The sequence below is a fragment of the Mustela nivalis genome (assembly GCF_964662115.1).
Source record: "Mustela nivalis genome assembly, chromosome: 12".
Taxonomy (NCBI): domain Eukaryota; kingdom Metazoa; phylum Chordata; class Mammalia; order Carnivora; family Mustelidae; genus Mustela; species Mustela nivalis.
Window position 1 is genome coordinate 21,531,502 of NC_139031.1, and position 13,900 is coordinate 21,545,401.

The 13,900-nt window shown below is 39.3% G+C and overlaps 1 protein-coding gene across 2 annotated transcripts in view; it reads left to right on the plus strand.

The window, feature by feature from the left end:
• UBE2H (ubiquitin conjugating enzyme E2 H) overlaps positions 1–13,900 on the plus strand; it is a 103,112-nt gene that overhangs the window by 58,222 nt on the left and 30,990 nt on the right. For both annotated transcript variants that reach the window (XM_082694048.1, XM_082694049.1), the window contains exons 2-3: positions 237–313; positions 1,127–1,201. In XM_082694048.1, the coding sequence (XP_082550174.1) occupies positions 237–313; positions 1,127–1,201 (152 nt within the window). The remainder of the gene's footprint in view (positions 1–236; positions 314–1,126; positions 1,202–13,900) is intronic.

The window sequence follows — 13,900 nt, forward strand, 5'->3', positions numbered from 1 at the left end:
AGTACGTGGCTCTCCTGGGATTTGAACACCAGTGTCTGAATCTGAAGTTTATTTGCATTCTTTTCATAAGAGTATGTATTGCCTTCTAAATGACCAGAACGACTACGTATATTTCATATTTTATCAGTTTCAAATCAAATGTCGGTAACACTTTACATAGCATATCTTGGGGATATCATCTTTAGTTCTTCCAGGTAATACAAAGCCTGTGTACTTTCCTTTACTTTTCACCTTAGCATTGAGAGTAAGCATGAGGTTACGATCCTGGGAGGACTCAATGAATTTGTAGTGAAGTTTTATGGACCACAAGGAAGTAAGTACACGTGTTCATATATGTGTTCTTCTTTTTCAGTTTCTCTTTTTCTCTATTCCTTAGTAGGTAATGAGAATATCAGTGGAGGTAGGTGTAGTATTTGAACAGTAAATTTAATGAAACTCTAGAACCAGTCAGAAAATTTTGCTTTTACCATAGTTACTTTATATGACAGTTTAAAACAGAAATTGTGAATACTATTGTTTAGTTTTTTTCATGGATGGTTTTGGGTAAGTTTCCCCCCCCCTTTTCTGTTTTTTGTTTTTGATGAGGGGTGGGTCAACAGGGAAGATTGAAATAGGAAGCTGTTACTTATGAACTAAGTGTTTAATACTTTAAAAATCAGGTAAATGTAGGGGAGAAACAAATCTTATTTTCTTTTTTTTTTATTTTTATTTATTTTTTTTTAAAGATTTTATTTATTTATTTGACAGACAGAGATCACAAGTAGGCAGAGAGGCAGGCAGAGAGAGAGAGAGAGAGAGAGAGAGAGGGAAGCAGGCTTCCCGCGGAGCAGGGAGCCCGATGCGGGGCTCGATCCCAGGACCCTGAGATCATGACCCGAGCCGAAGGCAGCAGCCCAAACCACTGAGCCACCCAGGCGCCCCACAAATCTTATTTTCTAACTCTACATCTTTTAAAGAAAAGTTATTTTAATCTGAACATAGACTACCTGCTGATGAATTAATGTGGAATTAATTAATCTGCAAGATTTTCAAAAGATGCTAGGATTTAATGTTTCACTTAAACTTGGGTTTATTTTTTAATGTGGAGACACAGCTCTAATGTTCAACATTTTTACTTTTATTTCAGCACCATATGAAGGCGGAGTATGGAAAGTTAGAGTGGATCTTCCTGATAAATACCCTTTCAAATCTCCATCTATAGGTATGTAACTACTCAGTTTTTCTCATTAGAGAGTTTTGAAAGCACAGAGAAAAGGAAAAAAAAATCCGGCATTTTGTGAGAGATAATTCCAAAAATGGTTACTTCACCAAAGCCTAAAAAGGAAAAATTCAGTTAATCAGGGACTTTTTGTGGGACTTCACAGTGTGATAGATGATTAAATATACCTTTGCCTGATTGTAATGATTATAACTAAATTTTTCTGTCAGGGTCAGATGAAACAGTCTTAAGGCCCAGTGTCTATTCAGGCTAAGCAGTAAAATAATAAACATACCTTAAATCTCATTTTAATTGCATAGTGTTTATTCTAGAATTAATGTTACATAGTGTTTATTCTAATTCTGTCATTAAGAATCCTATCTGGAGCCACCTCTGCTTTTGTTCACTGCAGCTGTGGGTACCTAGGAGTGAAATTCCCCTTTTCTGCTCTCTCTGCTCCTCATCTTTTTAGCCCCCTGAACAGCCGAAGAGAGTAGAGTAGGAGCCTCAGTGGGATTGTATAAAGAGGTACCTTTTTTTCCTCCTTCATCTTCTCTCTGCCCTAATTGGCCATACTACTATAACCCATCCCCCCCCCCCCCCCCATTAAGGCACTTAGTGACAATGTAGGTCTGTTAGCATCAGATGCTATAGAGGTATAGCTGATGAAAGGCTGACACCTTTTTTTTTTTTTTTTAAAGGTTTTGAGATTGTGGAATGGTAGTAACTCAGCAAACTTAAGTCAGCTTTTAAAATTTTCACTTAAAGATGAGTTTGAAATACTATAAAATACTGACCAATTTTAAGAAAGAATAAAAAATAAAATTGGAATATATTCATTCTTAGTCACATTGGACCTCATGTTCTGAATTGCCAGGGTTGGTATGTCTTGCTACTGCCATGGGCTTATCTTTGGAACTCATGCCAGGCCTCTTGGACTTTAGACACCACACAGCCCACTCACCTTCCAACAAAAAGACTTTTTGTTTTGTTTGTTTGGGTTTGGTTTTGGTTTGGTTTTTTAAGGAGGTGGACCAAAGTCATCCTCAGCTTTACATTTTGATTCTAGCCCTCCACATTTCTATCTAAGATAAGTAACGTGGAAAAGGTAGGATCATCGTAGACTAATTCTTAGTCAAAATGTAGTAGCTTCTTCTCCACTCTCCAGCTACCCTACTGCTTTCAAGCTTTGTGCTGTAAAAGTAATACAGAGCGCCTGTGATTCCTTCTTAACACTGGGAGCTCTTAGCATTCATTTTAAGAATAAATTGGTGATTTCCTTTTAAGGTCCCTTGGATGATTTTTCTAAGCTCAGGAATGGAGAAGATACTTTCTGAATAATTAAATTAGAAATTCCCCCTTGCTGCAAGGGTCTCTGAGGTGAAGGGTTATCAGATGATGAAATAGGAAGGGGAGCTTGAGATAATCCCCAAATATATCTGACTTAATGCCTGTAGGGATGGGACAGCAGTCATTCCCAGTCCATTCTAGGGTGATGGAATGGTGTTACTCAGCTTGGGTTGGGCCGGGGATGAAGAGGGGGTGCTTTTCTGTCACGTTGTGGTCGCCTGTCCCCTGATGATCCATTCTTTCTGTACAGGCATTTGAACTTTGAGTAGTATGATTTTTAAGTCTTTACAAACGGAATGTATAAACCATATAAATTCAGATATATTTCATATATGTCCATTTGCTTAGACTAAAAATTGGTATGCTGATAGTTTTGAGCCCTAAATTCCTAGTCAGAAAGAAATCAATATAACTGTTTAACAGTGAACTATACAGAAAAGCAGTTACATATCCTGCAGAAATGTAGTTATTTCTCAAACCTTATCTTAACATATTTTTCCAGATAATTATTTCATCATAACTTTCAAAGTAAACATGTCTAAACTTCAGGCATTGTTTGTTTATTCACCAGTGACACAGCAGATGCCCATGTACTTTTAAATTAATGATGTAATATGAAATTGCTTGAGACAAATGACTAGGCTGATTTAACTTCTTCATAATTTTTCTTTTGCCTTTGTATGTGCTTTCAGAACTTAGAAATACCTACAGATGTGTACCATCTTCTTTTAGGGAAGTAGAAGTAGTTGAAATATTTGTACAAGCTGTGCTTGTTTCCTTCAAAGGAACATTGCATAAGAGAGTTATAATCAGTTGGGGGGGGTGACCTATTTTCAGGTCATCAACAATATAATAACTGTTGAATTTGCTTTAAACATTTTGAAAGCTAGTGGCTCATTTAGAATAGGGAAGGTTTCCTTTTTGAGTTGTATAGGTAGTTGTAGAAATATATAGAAGGGCAAGGAGATTAGATAATCCCAACCTTAGATTCTTTTAAAATTCTGCCTCTATAGTATCTAGGCATACCCTTCTTCCTGAGCCAGGTTTTTGAGCTCTTAAATATTAAGATGTGCAAATTTAGATGAAGCTTCCTTACTGCTTAGATCTTGGAATATTAATATGTGTGTGTATATATATGTTTGATTGCTACTTATTTATTTTATAATCGCCCCATAGTCTTAGTAGGAATGTAAGCAGATCCAGGTGACCAGAAATAAAGAAAAATTAAAAATGTCTCATAATTCTGTCCCTCAATGGGTATTATCATTTACATTCTGATGTATTTACTTTAAAACAATTTGCTAGGCATTTTTCAGTATATACTCAATGTTATTTGACATGCTCACCTTTTGGGGTATCCTCTATATAAGTTTTGGAGAATTTTCAGTAGGTCATGATTGCCTAACTAAAAATACCCTTTAAAAACAATTTATATCATTATACAAGTTGGGGTTTTTTCCCCCTCAAAATGGCAATAAAGCTATCTCTTTGGGAAGAGAAGGAATATAAACAGACTTTACAGAAGGAATATAAAGAGGTTATGAAGTTTCTCAATGCCATCGTTATTTCTGACATCTTAAGCTGACCTTCTGGAATGTTATATTCTCTTGGAGTATCATTAGTGATAATGTTTATGAAGTCATCTTGATGCTTTGAAGCTGGATATAAGTTTTTGAAATGGCTAAAGTTCATTTAATTTCACAGAATAAGATAAATGGAAAAACTGAGTGACATCAGTTGGGGTGTAAAATGATACACAATTCTGAAATTTCCTTAGTTTAAGAATTATGATTTTCTTATGAACTGGCCCTAAAGGCGCTTTCAAAAGAGAAATTACAAAGCTTCTCTGATCAGTTGTAACATCATTGAGATATTTGCATGGCTTTCCAGAGAGACCGCTTTGAAATAAATCATATCTGAATCTTTAAGTTCTGATTTATTCGAAAGTTCAGACTTTCGTGGCACCTGGGTGGCTTAGTGGATAAAGCCTCTGCCTTTGGTTTGGGTCAGGATCTCAGGGTCCTGGGATCGAGCGTTGCATCAGGCTCTGTTTGGCAGGGAGCCTGCTTCCCTCTCTTTATGCCTGCTACTCTACCTGCTTCTGTCCTCTTTCTCTCTCTCTCTCTCTGACAAATAAATACATAAAATCTTAAAAAAAAAAAAAAGTTCAGATTTTTATCTTTTTCATCCAGAAAGTTTCCTAGCATGCCAGTGCTGCTGGCATCCCCAGCTACGTAGAGTTGGGAGAGTGCATTTGATCCGTAGACTGGTGATCAGGAAAGAGTGCTTCTGGCCCTGGTTTTCCTTGACCAAGAGAATGATACTCATCTGGACCGTTGTGTCCTTTTCTAGAAAATGAGATGCTAGAATTAAGTGAACTCTGCATGTTTGATGGTGACCAATGTATTAGTCACTTGGGATAGATCGCAGTCTTCTAATAATTAGGAAGGTCACAGAAGGCTCTCACTAGTTAGGAGAGAAGACCCACATAAATAAAATAATGCATGGGCTTTAGTGACAACATTTCATTGCTGTTTAGGGGAGGTGTGAGTTAGTACCTCAGTCAGGGAAGAGAGTGTATGGAAGGAGATAGGCTTTTACAAGAAAGATTTTGTTTCGTGTGTTTTGAGAATATAGTTTTAGAAAAAAGCTTCAGAATTGTGAAGGTGCGCATAAGGACTTCAGAAATAATACTCTCTCAGAACTCCCCATCATCCCCCATCAGTGAAGATTTTGTTTCATGCAGAGAAGCTGCTCCAGAGACTGCCGTATGCCATCCTTCCCCAGATGGCTTCCAGCAGGTGCTCGTCTATTAAGAGAATGCTTTTTCCAGAGAAAACACAGACTCGCAGTTGGTGTGGGGGTGAAATAAATTGAGTGATCCCATCTACGAAGAGGAGGAATGGAGCAGTTTTGAATAAAAATGGAAAAGTAACCAATGAGCATAGGATACAAAACGGTTTTATGTCTATTCCAAAGAATGCGTATTTTAAAAAGTGGGAGATACAGAACTTGTCAGATTGGCAAGTGTCATGTAGCTGACTTTGCAGTATATGTTGATTGACAAAGATTTTATATCCTTTTAGTGATTTTTGCATAAATTATCTTACGATTCAGAGATGTGCACTAAGATTAATGTATCAGAGTGTGCAATTTGCAGTGTTGTTCTTAAAACTTGTTTTTAAAACTTTGAAGCAACCTAAGTGGCCCAATAGATAATAAAGTAGTTAAATTATGGCATATATTAATGGGCAAAATGCCTTATAGTCATTCCTAATGTTTTAAACACCATCTTTAAAGGAACACATAGGGATGCCTGGGTGGCTTAGTCCATTAAGCCTCTGCCTTCAGGTCAGGTCATCATCCCAGAGTCCTGGGATCCAGTCCCTCATTAGACTCCTTGCTCAGCGGAGAGCCTGCCTCTCCCTCTGCCTGCTGCTCCCCCTGCTTGTGCTCGAGCTCTCTCTCTCTCTCTGACAAATAAATGTAATCTTTTAAAAATAAATAAATAAAGGAATACACAGAAAAATGGTAATCTTCTCTAGTGTAACTGTAATTTTTCCATGAAATTCCAAGTATGAATGCCAAAACATTGATACTGTTATCCATGGGTGTTAAAGAGATTAAAAACATTTTTTGTGTAATTTCTAAATACAATAAGGTCCTTTATATTATAGAAGGATATAGTTTTTAACATATGGCAGATGTGTAACTTCTGAATGTCCCTCTCCATCTTTGTCTGGGTCTATACTTTTCCTGTCCTTTGTTCTAGAAGGCCATTAAGCTTATCCTTGGCCAGAATTCTCACCTGGTAGCTTGCTAAGAGCCTGCTGGCCCTCATGTTTCCCCACCAGTTTCCTTTTTCCTTTTAGTTTTAATGATGTGTGTGTGTAAGGGTACAGACTGTTCTCTTTCCTTTGTTTTTCTGCTTGCAGTTTCGTTTATTGTATCTTGGGCACTGTCTTTAAACCTTTACACGTAACTTCATTTTTTTTTCTTTCTTGTCCTCTTGTCCCTTCTCTTCGGTTGCTGCTGGGGGCAGTCCTCTTTTCTGTCTAACTCTTCCACTTGTGTCTCCCCACTCCCCCCCGCTCCATTTTTCTCTTCAGATGAACCAGAAAAGGCCCTTGTTCATAGCTAATAAATAATAATATTTTTGATAAACCTAAGACCGGAGGGGGGATTATGTCTTCCAATAAAATACAGACATAAGGTACTAGATTTAAGGCTTTCAGCATCTAAAGGTCTTGAAAATACCTTGAAGTCTGCCTTCAGGATCTGTAGTGGTCTCCGTCACACCACAGCTACTTAAACAGAAGCATTCAAGAGAAAATTAAGAATTTGTCATTTTATGTCCTCTTTCAGAAGTACAGAGTATTTTAGAATCTTTTGTAATAACCATAACCTTCCCTTAGTGTGGGAACTCTGTCACCACTTAACACTTTTATTTTTTTCATTTAAGCTTTTTTTTTTTTAAGATTTTATTTATTTATTTAACAGAGATCACAAGTAGGCAGAGAGAGGCAGGCAGAGAGACTGGAAGGGAAGCAGGCTCCCTGCTGAGCAGAGAGCCTCCTTCCCTTCCTGTCATGCGGGGCTTGATCCCAGGACCCTGAGATCATGACCTGAGCTGAAGGCAGAGGCTTTAACCCACTGAGCCACCCAGGCACCCCTCATTTATACTTCCTAAAAATAGAAAACTATGTTGTAAGATCCAGGTGACAAGCCTGGAAACAAACTTTTGAAATACTGCCTGTGTACATCTCTGCATTAGCAGTAAGGAGGACTCTCTCCCAGGAACAGACTGCAGGCATTGTGTGTCTGGATTGAAATCTGGTGATACCAGAGCAGAGTAAGAGGAATGATTAGTTGAGAACAAGGTGCTGGAGGGACTGCTTAATGGTTTGCTTAATGGTTGATAAAATGGTAGAGGGGGGGATACCATGCTCATTCTGCAGTGGAATTTGTTGCCAATGGCATATAGCAAGAGCTAGCCAAACCGTATGAGTAAATGGAGACCAATTGGAAAGGTCATGGGCAGTGACAATAGCTGGAAAACGATGCTGAGCTCTCCCAGTGGCCTTTATGGTTAGGTCAGCTCTTCTCTAAATAGAACGGTTTAGATCTCCCTGTTTCAAGGAAACTAGATTAGATAACCTGTCACAGTCCCTTGTAAGTCTCCCAGTCTGCCAGAGGTTCTTAATTAGAAGATATTCTGATTAAGATATTGTGATATTCAGTGCACCTTATTAGTTGTATTTGTGCCAGCAGTTAAGGAAAGTGATAGAACCTTTTTCATTGTCAGAATAGCAGATGCCTCTAGCATTCTAAGTTTTTGTTTCACTGTGGCCAGAAATTACCTCACAATATTTTTGGAATGGAATTTTATGGTATGACCAAACTATAGAGTTTAGAATGTTTACCATTTTACTTTGTGTTTTCCTAGATGGAAACATTGTATAGTTACCTCCTCAGTGTGTTGTCAGGGGTGGACCAGGATTTGGAGTGGGATATGTAGTTTCTGATAGGGTTTGGGCTTAGTCATTTAGCAGAGGCTTATTTGGACCATTATATTTCCACAAGTAGAATGAGTTCTTAGACTGAGGAAGCAAAATTCCATTCAGATCACCTCTATATTTCTCTACTTTCATGACCTTGGTTTTGAATTTAGTTTCTGTCTCAGTTATATAATTGCTACTTTGTAGTGATCTATATCTTTGGAATTCCAGTAGAGAAAGAAACAAGGTTCTAGTGGGAAGGTTTCGTTAAAGTTTTTTTGTTTTGCTTTTTCAGTTTTTTTAGATGATGCTATGAGAATGTAAGCCATTGTTAAAAGCTCCCTTTTTACTGCTGTTCTGAAAGTGAAATTTTGCAGTTACTTGTTTGTTTTAGAGTATAGATGGCAGCTGAAGCAGAGCCTACTTTCTCAGAATATGGATACACTTTACGCTATTCTAATCAGCTCCACAAATTTATTAGCTACCATCTGTATACAGGGGATTACTCTAGGTGCTGGAGATACAGAGGTGAACAAATTGTTCTCTTTTTTTTTTTTTTTTTTTTTTTTAAGATTTTATTTATTTGACAGAGAGAGACCACAAGTAGGCAGAGAGGCAGGCAGAGAGAGAGAGGAGGAAGCAGGCTCCCTGCTGAGCAGAGAGCCCGATGCGGGACTCGATCCCAGGACCCTGAGATCATGACCTGAGCTGAAGGCAGCGGCTTAACCCACTGAGCCACCCAGGCGCCCACAAATTGTTCTCTTGATCCTTATATTCTTTGAGGGGAAAAAAGAAAAAGCAAAAATTTAAAATGCCTGATAGCTTTATAGAGAATTGATGTGATAAAATTGACATAATAGCTACCTTAGATTAGGTGTTGAGCAAGGGCTTCTCTGACAAAGTAAATTTAAGCTTGAGGTTTAAATGAAAAGGGAAAAATAAGCCAGCCCTGATCCTCCAGTACCAGGGAGGAGAGCATTCCAAGCAGAAGAAATTGTGAGGGAAAAGGCCCTGGGGCAGATGGGAGCTTAGCATGCCCGAGAAAGGTGGAAGGGTGGGTGAACAGTGGAGTAAAAGAGAGGGTCCAAGTGGCAAGTAGGGTGAGGTCCTGTAGGGCTTTGTGGACCAGGTGAAAGGCTTGAGTTTTATTTTTAATGCAGTGGAAAAATCATTGAAAGGTTCTAAGCAGGTGTTAATGATCACTCTCTTATTGTGGGAGAAGAGTAGAAATACTGGTGATTTGGATCAGGGTGCCAAGATGGAGAAACTCTGATGTCTATAATACATTGTCTTGAAGAAGTTTGGCTGTATGAAGGAAAACACAAAAATTGGGGGAGATAAAAGGAAGGTTTGTGTTTTACTACTGAAATGGGAGATTCTGAAGGATGCCTGTGTGCTTACTCTAGGGAGTTGTCCAGAAAATGAGGGAAATCTTGGTGATGCTGGGGATCAGGAGGGGGCTTGAAGTTACAGTGCCTCTGAGATGTTAGAAGGGACAAGATCAGAACACAAATGGAGGACTTGTGTTTTGCAAGACCTTAAATATTTGAGTGAACAGTTGAGGCAGGAAAAACGAGCATGTGTGCTGGGAGGATTTTGATGGGAAAAATGAAGAATCCTGCCCATTGGCCCACAATTTCTCAAAGAAAACGGGCAGGGCTTTTAAGTCAGAGTGAAAATGGAGGAGCAAAGGGAACAGAAGATTTGCAAAATAACGGTAAAATGCCTGAGTCATTGGAGAACGGGGAACAGGCCATCAGTGAAAGGAGAAAGGAAGATTACTGGTGATGTTGAACCCACAGAAGGTTACTGAGCATACTTTTAAAAGTTGGTGCAGATGCTGTGTGTCTCCTCCCTGCCAGCCCAGTAGATACAAACTCCATGAAAGCAGGCCCTGGTTCTGTTGTACTAACATTCTTTCTTCCCTCCTCGGGGTTTGAGACACTGCCTGCTCTATATTGAGGTGAGGGCGTGAACAAGCGAATGAATGAGTGTTTAATGGCACCTTCAAGTCCAACTACAGCGGATATGAATGATGGGTTTCCTTGTTATAGATGGGTGTTTTGGAGGGGCGAGGGCACAGGATTTGCAGAGTGTTGTTACAAAGCGATCATGTTGATGGCTCTTAAATCTTAAACTGAGCAAGGATGGGTGAAGATAGGAGGGCTAGTAGGCGGGGAAGAAAAGGGAGGGTCAGTGGATTCGCATTCATAGGAGACTGTGGTGGCCAGAGGTGTCTGTGATCTTGGAGGTGAAGCTGTCTGTAAGATGACGAAGTTTGGGTATGTTCTGGCAGTGTGAATGAGATGTGATAGAGGAAGGGGACACTGAGGGGAAGCTTCAGGGACTGAGACAACAGAGGGTGAGGAGTGTGGTCTGTATGGGTGATAGCTAATGTCTCTATAAATGATGAGAGATAGAGACAGACAGAGAGACAGATTTGGGGGCCAGATGCTAAAGTTCTAAGTGATAGAAGAACCTAGTGGTCAGATTGGCCCTATTAATGGAAAAACCCCTGTTAACAGTCTGTAATATCTAAATTCATTCACCTTCATTCTGCTCTTACCAGAATAAAAATAGTAGTGAGCTTTTCCTCCCCTCCCCCTCTGCTCCAGGAGGGCCTTGCCTCTGTACAAGCTTGCTTCTATCAGATTTGTCCATTTCCTTCTTGAAGCTGGCTTATATCAGTTTTAATTCTGCCTTTGGCGATTCGTTATTATATAATCTTCCCATTTGCTATATAAAAATTCTGCCTAACTTGCTCTTTAGATTAGTTCCTACTTATAGTAGGTGACCTCTAGCTTTTAAGCTGGTTATTAATTTTGACATCTTCTTGGCATTAGCTCCGTTCCTCCTTTTTTGGATTGTTACCATAATGAAAACGTGTATCCTTCTTGGCTTCCTCTATCTTTAGTTAAACTGTGATTCTTCTAAAAACAAGAGTAATGTCTTAGTTCCCTTTGAAAAACTTGTTCACTGTAATTTAAGATTTGTTTCATATTTCTGGTGTTGTGAAAACCTTATTGCTAGAAGGAATGTCACATATATCACCCATTTGCCTCATTTTAGGGATAGTAAAAACGAGGCTCAAGAAGATAGAGATAAATCAATACTAACTAGTTGCAGAATCTGACTTCTGGTTTCCAGTCCAGTATTTCACCCCATCCCAAATGCAATTAGAATGGTCTTTTTAGTAGTAAATGTTAGAGTAACTATATTTGCTATTTCCTGCATGATGGGGTTATGGGAAACCCAAAATCCAGTCATCAACACAGCCTCTAATGCTCTGGACAGTTGCTAAAGGATTCAGAGACGAGGAGGTAGGGGCAGATATTTTCATTCTTAGGACAAGGAAAGTGAGATGAAGTTACTTGCCTGAGCTCATGAAGCTGATAGTAAACTTGAGTGCTTACTGTGGGCTGGTTGCTGGTCAGGTGCTATACGTAGATTCATTGACTCTTCATAATAGCCCTATGATGTGTAGATACCAATATTTAACCTAGCTTTATGAAGAAAGGAAGGAAGGAAGGAAGGAAGGAAGGAAGGAAGGAAGGAAGGAAGGGAGGGAAAGAAAAAGGCAAAGAGATTCAGGAAGTAAGGAAGAGAAAGAAAAAGGCAAAGAGATTCAGTAATTCTTGGCCGAGGTTCACAGAGTACAACCCAAGCAGCCTGACTGGAGCCTCATCTTTTAACCATGACTTTGTTTACTCAGAGTGGCCGTGTGTTTCTCTACTGCTCTGACCATGAGAATGAATACTGCCTGATTTCAGACACTGTGGTAATAAGAATGATCAGGAGAGTGAAAGATAAATTGTGGAGAAAGGAAAGAGATTATAATCTTCTAAGGATGAAACTACAGGAGAGTAGATTTAAGGCTGCAGGTCTTAATCTGCTAGGTTGGTAGCAGGGTTTGGCTGTGGAAGGATAACACTTCACCTTTTCTTAGTTATAAATGAACTTTTCTTATCCGTCCAGCCCATTCCTCAGATTCCATATTGTCAGAGAGAAAGGAAGAAACAGAAAAGAGGACCCCTTGTTGAGTTTAGATCTCCTGAACACACACAGGATCAGTCAGAAGTTCCCATGACACAGGGCATTGACAGTGAGCTCCTTGGTCTGTTCCTCACCTAAGAAGAGACCGGCCCAGGTCCATCTCTCCTGAGTCGGAAAGGCTCAGCTCTCTGAAGAGACTTCTGCCCGGGTGCAGGCTGCCACGGGCTGGGCCTGGCTGCTGAGGTAAGATGAAACTCTCCCTGAGCGTGTGCTCATGCGCAAAGCTGGCAGGATGGCTGTCGCTGCCAAAGCTGGCGGCATCCCCACCCACTGGAACATCCCAACCCTGGTCACCTCCTGCATGCTAGAATTATTACTCTTAAAAAAGGTGTAGTCTGAGACACTGCTGTAGGGATGATAAGATGCAATCTTTAATAAATATATTTTGAACAGTTATATATACTTTATAAAATAGAATTAATCAGTTTGCTTTTGAATTCTCTACTTTATGTGGGCATCTATCATGAAGATGGAATATCAGAATAATTGAATATATTCACTTACTGTTTTCTCACAGGAATTCGTAAACTTAAAATTAAATTGCATCAGCCACAACTGCCTCAACCATCTGCAGTACAAGCGCATTTTACCCCGGGATAGAGCTACCATTTTTGCCCTTGGTGCTGCTGTTTGCCTACTTACCTTAGGGTGGATTTACCGTGTTTCATGAGACACTTGTTTGACTTCTCATTTCACAAGATTATTCTGAAGGAAATTTCTGTATTGATAACTGGACGTAGGTATTTCATTGTCCACAAATTTGATCATTAAAAATATCCTCACAAGTAAGAGGTGATGAATTTTTCCCACTTTTATTTACGTATTGACCCCAGTATCAGAAGTACTCAAAAGTGTGTACAACTCTGTACAGATCCCCTCCTGGGATTAGACAACAGAAACAGGCTAAAATAAAAACCAGTTTTCAGCATGACTCGATGTTGATGTCATTTACTTTCTCTGCCTATTAGCCTGTGGGTCAAAAGATTCGTTATTCCAGAACAGTTGAGATTGGAGTATAACAAGCAAAAGCATGGCATATTTTTCTGTTTTAATAGTCTGTTCTTTTACTTTTTAAGATACGTAGTCTTTTTGGTGGTTTTTTTTTTTTAACCTCAACTAAGTACGATTTGAATTCCTCCTCCAGAGTTATAAATGACCTGATTCCCTTCTGCTGAAAGACCGAGGGTGAGGTGGTGAGCTGTTTCGCTAAACCTTTATTCCTAACATCCTCCCTTTTACAAGTGCCTGAAGTCATGCCAGAGAATAATTGTCTAAAAGATTAGAAGGCGTTCTGAATTGTATCTGGTCGAATCACTGAAATATATATATGATTAGAAAATGTCTGGTGAATAAAATCTTAAATCTTGTAGATTAAAAATGACTTGCTACTTCCACTTACCGTGTTTTCATAAAAGCAGTTTTCAAAATATGTTTTCTTAAAATATCTTCAAAATAGTTCCTGGTTGAATGGAAACAAGTGTTGGGAAAATTCTCTTACTGCAGACGTATTCATTAGTGTGGTGATAGCATTGCCAAAAGGAAGGAAAACGTGCCAGGGCAAACACGCTCAGTCCTGAGAATGTTCCTTCTCTGAATTCTGAATTCCTAGCCTGTTCTTTCTCTGTCTCCTCCCCTTCTCGTCCAGAAGTGCCATTGTTGCCATTGTTATCTAGAATGTGAGTGGCTTTGCCAGAAACGCTCTCCACAGCTTGTCTGAGAGCAAAGGTAAAGGAGATACACTCCTGTTTATTTGCTTTGGGTGTTTTTCTAACAGTTGAAAAGGCCTGGTATAGGAAGAGAT